General features: G+C 33.0%; 1 protein-coding gene across 1 annotated transcript; it reads left to right on the forward strand.

The window, feature by feature from the left end:
- The first annotated feature begins 264 nt into the window (after positions 1-264).
- LOC106759981 (oxygen-independent coproporphyrinogen-III oxidase-like protein sll1917) lies at positions 265-2,606 on the forward strand. Its single transcript, XM_014643401.2, has 2 exons — positions 265-1,189; positions 1,606-2,606. Exons 1-2 carry the CDS (start codon positions 387-389, stop codon positions 2,267-2,269), a joined length of 1,467 nt encoding a protein of 488 aa, XP_014498887.1. The 5' UTR covers positions 265-386; the 3' UTR covers positions 2,270-2,606.
- Positions 2,607-7,690: the final 5,084 nt, after the last annotated feature.

Raw genomic sequence — 7,690 nt, forward strand, 5'->3', positions numbered from 1 at the left:
GGAGAAGAGAGTCTGAAGGAGAAGAACGAGACTGCGAAGGAGAGAGAACGAAAATTTGAAAATGAACCCTAGGAGTGAGAACCAACTATTATGGACAGAAGTTTCAGTAAAAAAAATGAAGTGGGGACAGTTTCGGAAATTTAGTCTGATCTCCTAAAAATAAGATTTTCATTTAAAAAAAAATTAAAATACAACCAATTACAATGCGACACATGAAGTTGTCAAACCGTTGTGAAAAACGCTTTGTTAATATACAGCGATCCTTTTCAATATATCCCGATCCTTTATTATATTTTGTCATTTTCCGCGTAGCAATATCCCTTACTAGTGCTTACTAGTGCAGAGGTGCCTCTTCTCTTTCGTCTACATCATTTCTCGACGGTTTGATGCTCACTCCCCTGATGCTGCTGAAATCATCTTTCACTCCCATTTTCTTTGTGCAAACCCCTAAATCCAAAGCTCAAAAACTTCACCACGCATTCACCAAAACCTTTTTCACTAACAGCACGCCACCCGTTCGACATAATGCCTCTCTCAACGTCGCCACCCCACCACCCGCTTCCTCCGCCTACATCCACCTCCCTTTCTGCCGGAAACGCTGCCACTATTGCGACTTTCCCATCGTAGCTCTCGGTTCCGCCTCCACCCAAACCCACCACGACCCGCGCGTCTCCAACTACATCGACTGGCTCTGCCGGGAAATCACCGCCACCAAAGTGGACCAACACGCTTCCACCACGCCCCTCCAAACTGTCTATTTTGGCGGTGGGACGCCCTCTCTGGTGCCTCCTGCTATGGTTTCATCCGTTTTGGAGAGTCTGAGGGTGAAGTTTGGGCTTTGTAAAGACGCGGAAATATCGATGGAGATGGACCCCGGCACGTTTGGTGCTGAGAAGATGAGGGAGATGATAGCGTTGGGAGTGAATAGAGTGTCTTTGGGAGTTCAGGCGTTTCAGGAGGAGCTGTTGAGAGCGTGTGGGAGGGCACATGGGGTGCAAGAGATTCATGAGGCTATTAGTGTTGTGAAGTCATGTGGGGTTGAGAATTGGAGTATTGATCTCATAGCTTCGTTGCCTCATCAGAATTGTGAGATGTGGGAGGAAAGTTTAAGGCTCACCATTGAGTCACAACCTTCTCATGTGTCCGTTTATGACTTGCAAATTGAGCAAGGAACAAAATTTGGACGATTGTAAGTGGCACTTTTTTTCTTTTTCCAGTGAACACGATTCCATGTTTTTTCTCAAAACTGTAGCCAAGAACTAATATACTTGCTGGGAAGTGACAGTTATTTTCTGTTGCACTGGCGGCAACAAGGTTTTAAGTTGCAGTTGCAATTGCCGCTTTGTAATGATCTTTTATATTGTGAGAAATTACGAACTGATACACTTTACAAAGTTTTCGAAAACAGTCTGTTTCTGCATTTTCAGATGTGGTATCAATGTTTTTAGGCTATTCTTACAGCTGCCCTTTCTTACAGTGTCAAGAATCGCGATGAAACTGTCACTACAATTTGAAACCTATCTGATTTGGCTGAGTATCTCTTAAAACCTTGAGTAGCATTGATGGCTTTTATAAATCATTATAATGATCTGGAGATGTTTTCAGGTACTCACCAGGGGAATTTCCAATGCCTTCTGAAACACAATCGGCCGAGTTCTATAAGATGGCTTCAAGAATGCTTACTGATGCGAATTACAACCATTATGAAATCAGCAGCTACTGCAAAAGTGGGTACGAGTGCAAACACAACTTTATCTACTGGAAGAACGAGCCTTTCTATGCCTTTGGCCTTGGCTCTGCCAGTTTTGTTGGTGGGTTGAGGTATTCAAGACCAAGGAAGGTCAATGATTACATTAATTTTGTGCAGAATCTGGAAAATGGATTAGTAGATAGCTCTGGCGATGGTAACATTAATGCCAAGGACACGGCCATGGATGTGGTGATGCTGTCCCTAAGAACTGCACAAGGCCTAGACTTAAAGAGTTTCCAAGAATCATTTGGCAGCTCTGTTGTATTGTCATTGCTAGAGGCTTATAAACCTTATGTTGAGAGTGGACTTGTGGTTTGCTTGGATGAGCATAGGAGAACCATTATGGATGACCTTAACCATTCCTTTTTGTATAAAACTAACACAGAAAAGAGGGTGGCATACATAAGGCTAAGTGATCCAGAAGGTTTCCTCTTATCAAATGAGTTGATAGCCCTTGCTTTTGGGGTTATTGACTCTTGGAAGGTTTGCACTCAGTACCAAGAAGCAAAAGCCACTTGAAAGCATGGATGCATATTTTAAAGCAACACACGAATTATAGCCGATTTTATCTAACGATTACTTGTACCAGATGCCTATTTATACAGAGGAAATATTTCTTGTAAGGAGGGGATGAATATGAAGGTTCAAACACCAATGATGGACATCCATACATTCCGTTGATCTTCATAACTAATAATAGTTCATGAAATGAAATCAATTATGATTAACATTCGAATAAATAAACAAATTGTCTAAACCTGCCTCTTGAGGTTGAGAATCATCTCCTGATGGTGAAAAAACATAATTTCAAAGTGTACTACGACATCCAAACACAAATTGATATATGAATTTTGCAGAGTATGGATTGAAATCGAGAGGTACATAATTGGTGCCTCAGCTAGTAATTTTTGGAAGTAAAGGAGATTGAGATCACCTTTAGGTGAACCAATCACCTGTTCCTTCATATGGAGCAACTGTTTTACTATTTAGTGGTTGTCCCTGTATATTGGTAACGTTTTCTTGTTTTTTTCACATTGCTTTGTATGTAGACCTGTCAAATAGGTCCCTATAATAGATGTAGACCTGTCAAATAGGTCTCTATAATAGATCCCGGTCCTGATCCTAATTCATGTGGGTTGGGGCCAAAATAGTCCACAAAGTCAAAAAAACCTTTTATTAAAAAAGCTTCCAAGGCTAAAAAGTCCCAAAGTCCTGTGGGTCAGAGCCAACCCATGGACTTTCTTTTAACATAAAAAAAACTAAATATCCAACCATAAATTGCATTTTTGCATAAAAAAGAAACACTTATCTTAAGTGTTATAACTTGAAAATTTTAAATTATAGTTTCATATTTAACTTTTCTGTTCGTGAATCTTGTTTGCAATTGTGTGGACAGGATAGAAAAAAGGAGAAGATAAAACAGATAATATTTTGTTTATGACAATATATTTAATAAAAAAAACATAAATAATACAATTAAAATATTAAAAACGAAATTATATTAAGCCTTAAGCTTCTAAAAATAATTATATATATATATATATATATATATATATATATATATATATTCTTTGTTTTACAAATTTCATTTCTATTTGTCTTTACTAAGCCACCTTAATTTTTAGGTTCAATATCTTTCTACTCGAAATTAAAATTTGTTTTTATTATAAATTTAATATATTTTGATTCTCAAATATTAAAAATGAGTATATATAATTATTTTAATTAAATTACTTTAAATTATTTTGAAAAATGAATATATATAATTTTCCTAATTTAATTACTTTTATGATTTTAAGATTGACATTTAAATTGTTCACCTAGTTTGATACTTTCCAATTTAAATGTTAATTCAAAACAGTTTAACACAAAAAAAAATATGAATAAATTAAGATAAATATATCTATTTATTTTTAAAAGTTTGAAATAAAAATATATCAAGATTTCAAATAAAAATAAATGTCAACCTCTAAACTTCCGAAATTGAAAGATGTTTAACCCTTAATTCTTTTATTAATATAGTATACTACTCAAGCAAATTGATTCCTTTAACTTTTATTATTCACTGTTTACACAGGGGAAGGAAAAATTGAACACGTTATGTCACATGAAAAACAGAGAAGAATAAATTCATTCAAAAGATTAAAATAGTAAAACTGGATATTTGAAGGGGGAAAGCCGAAGAAAAAGAGAGATCACAACATTATCTAAAGGTTAAATACCTTTTTTTTTCCTACTTTTGATCGGTAAGATTCAAAATGGTTCGGTTTGTTTTTTCTGTTCATTTTAGTCTTAAAAAACCTAATTTACGTTCAATTTAATTTTTTTTCTATTTAAAGTAGTTATAAAGAACGTAAATTATGTTCAATTTATTTTTTTTGGATATAAATTACATAAAAATAACTAAATTAAATACAAATTACGTTTTTTAAGATTAAAGTGAATAAAAAAAATAAATAGGAACCGTTTCGAATGTTAACAACCAAAACTAAAAAAAAAAATTAATCTTATGTAAAAAACGCGTTTTCAATAGGAAAATGTTACTTTGACAACGTATTTTGACACCCTTTTTGACAACGTCAGGTGTCGTGCGTTGAGTGGCCATTATTTTTAAAAGAAAAAACTTGAGGGGAAGGGCATTTGAGGAAATTGGGTTGCTGGAAATGAATTGTATTCGCGCCTAGGTTAATATCTCTGGCCACGACAATACAACAGTTATCTCTCTCGCCACGAAACCACCTCTAGCCAGGATTCCGATCTGTTGCGACGCCGAACCACTATTGAAGTTGCGCATTCAACTCTCCGACGTTCGTCCGCCATTTAGGTTTTGGGAGTAAGTGTCGAAAGGGGCCAGCATTCTTATCTGTTCTCCAAAGGAAAGGAGGGGTTTTTTTGGTTGTCCTGAAGTTATTAATCGAAATGTTTCGTTTTTTTCCCCTTCCATGTGTTTGAATTTGTTTTTTGGTTAAAGATGTTGACATGCATAGGCTAGGTCATACACTTCCTCTTGAGCNATATATATATATATATATATATATATACGTATTACCAATTACGTTTTCATTATAATAATAAATTTTATGCATAAACAAGAATATATATTTATCACATTCTCTATTGTGTTTTCAATATAATTAATCATATTGATAATATTTTCATCCAATATCATAAAAAAGTTATCCTGATACTTGCAGTATTAATATATTTTTATATTATAATGTTTATATTTTATGTTAAAATTGTATTCTTATTATATTTTACATCATAAGAAAATAAATAATTAAGTAATAAATAAAATAATCTAAATATTGATATGTATTCAAAATTGATTTTATTACATTAATCTCACTTACTATCAGCTTTCTTTTTATTTTTCTCTATGGTTCTTCTAATAGTGTTTCTATTTTATCCTCTTATCTCTCCTCTTTAATTCAAATAATTTTGTTTTCTAAATTTTTCTCTTTCCCTTTTTAACTATCTTGTTCCATCAAAATAGTTTTAGTAATTTTAGTTCTTCAAATAAAATAATATTTTCTCATATAAATTATTTACATATCAAAGGAACTAATATATATATATATATATATATATATATATATATATATATATATAGATATAGGTAGATATATTATAATTACATAAAATTGAGAAGTAATATCTCAGTTAAATGTTGAAATAAATTAATTGAATCGAATATTAGAACTTATTTAATTCAAAGGTTGAGATAGATTGTTTTATATAAAATTGGATTAAAAAATTAAAATGGATAATATTGAATCAAAGATTGAAATGAATAATTTTATTTTAAAATTCGAGAAAAATCGTTCCGAAGGAAAAATTGAAAAGAGTTGGTTTAGACTCGATGTGTGAATTCTTCTCTCTTTTGAATCTCTTTTTATAAATGGTTTATAATTTTCAATTTCTGTGATTTTAATTATTTCTACCGAGACTTAGTTAAAAAAAATATTGTCATAAACAAAAATAATAATATCATATAAGATAAAAAAATTATATTCAATAAAAAGACAAAAAGAATCTAGAGAGAGATTATATTATTTCTAAAATTTAATTTGTAGTTTTGGAGTGGGACTAAAATTTAATTAAAGTTTTTGGAGTGGGGCTAAACCCACTTTAACCCTGTCCTAACCCACTTGAGAGGGAGTTTTGAGGGTTGGGGCTTTTTTCTGGCTCCCTACTTGATGGGCTTCTTAAAATAGGACTTTTTCAATAATGGGTTGGGGCTGGCCCTGGGGCCATGGGTTGAATTGACATCTCTATTTGTATGTATATGGAAATAAAGGAAAACCCTAGAAAGAGACGTTTGAATAGTATTTTAAAATTTTTTCGCAAGATAGTGTTTAATAATTATTACACGGGTTAGATAATTTACACTAGTTGTTAGTAGTTGTTAAATGTTTGTGTTTTCAAATGAGTATTTAAGAAAATATTTAATAAACAAAACAATAAAACAAGTATTTTTATACTGGTTTGTTTAAATTTAAGTTATGTTCAATTTTTTTAAGACCTATTAAGGGATTTCATTAATCTTTAACAAAGATTACAACAAGTATTAAATACTTCTGATATACAAGTATTATCAATGACTTCTAGTTTACCAAGTATTATCAGCGGAATTATTGTTATTGTGTTGTTATCTTCTTTTCAGTGAGTTTTCTTAATATATCAATCTTCGAGACTAAGTGACCTTAGTATTTTTTTGACACTAGATATGTGTCGTTCCCTTATTGGTCCATGTGGTAAATGTTTAAAAAAATTGAAAATGAGATGGAATTAAAGGGATGTAGGGGTTTGAAGTTTTTTTTTTTGGTTTTCTTCCTTATCACACTTCTTCTACGCACCCAACTAAACCAAACTCCCTCTCTCTTTCTCTCTCTCCTTCTTCCGATGTTCAGGGGATCATGTCGGCGGCAATTCTCTCCCCTGTTCCCCCCTTCACCTATTAATTCGACTTTCTCGCTTTCACTTTTCTTATTCCCTTTTTGTAAATGCTTCTCGTCGCTTGCTAGGGTTTCCAAATTCTCAAATCCGATTCCCCTAAAGCACCTTGTACCTTGTCTTTCTACGGTTAATCAACTTAGTAGTAAAACTCAATGGTGTTGTTTATTAGTTGAACAAACTTTTTTTAACACTTATTGGATATAGAAGTGATGTTCAGTCATTGATGATCACAAGTATATGGATATACATGGCCAAGGAAGAATTTTTGTTAAAACTCAATGTGCAGAAACATACCTGGGAGCAAAGGTCAAATAAGTGGGGAGTTTAGGCAAATTTTCTGCACACGGGAGTCAACTGTGAAAATGACCTTGTTTTTTAATGGAACCAACTTTTTTTAAGACTTATTGGACTTATTAAAAATTTTAACAGGTCTGTTTCAACACTTATTTGACCTTTGTTCCCAAGTCTGTTTATGCACATTGAGTTTTAATAAGAATTCTTCCTTGGCCATGTACATCAATATACTTGTGATCATTAATGGCTGAATATCACTTCTATATCCAATAAGTCCAACAAGTCTTAAAAAAAGCTAGTTCAATTAAAAAACAAGGTCATTTTCACAGTTGACCCCCATGTGCAGAAAGTTTGCCTAAACTCCCTACTTATTTGGACTTTGCTACCAGGTATGTTTCTACACATTGAGTTTTAACAAGAATTCTTCCTTGGTCATTTACATCCATATACTTGCGATCATCAATGGTTGAGCATCGCTTCTATATCCAATAAGTCCAATAATTCTTAAAAAAAGTTGGTTCCATTAAAAAATAAGGTCATTTTCATTGTTGACCCCGTGTGGAGAAAGTTTGCTTAAACTCCCCACTTATTTGGCCTTTGCTCCCAAGTCTGTTTCTGCACATTGAGTTTTAACAAGAATTCTTCCTTGGCCATGTACATCAATATACTTGTGATCATCAATGGTTG

The sequence above is a fragment of the Vigna radiata genome, chromosome 5, assembly GCF_000741045.1.
Source record: "Vigna radiata var. radiata cultivar VC1973A chromosome 5, Vradiata_ver6, whole genome shotgun sequence".
In the NCBI taxonomy this organism is placed as follows: Eukaryota; Viridiplantae; Streptophyta; class Magnoliopsida; order Fabales; family Fabaceae; genus Vigna; species Vigna radiata.

Bases quoted from the DNA above. Each gene is read 5' to 3' on its own strand.
- LOC106759981 (XM_014643401.2), top strand. From the start codon at position 387: ATGCTCACTCCCCTGATGCTGCTGAAATCATCTTTCACTCCCATTTTC. The intron at 1,190-1,605 runs GTAAGTGGCACT...AGATGTTTTCAG, and splicing joins GGAACAAAATTTGGACGATT to GTACTCACCAGGGGAATTTC.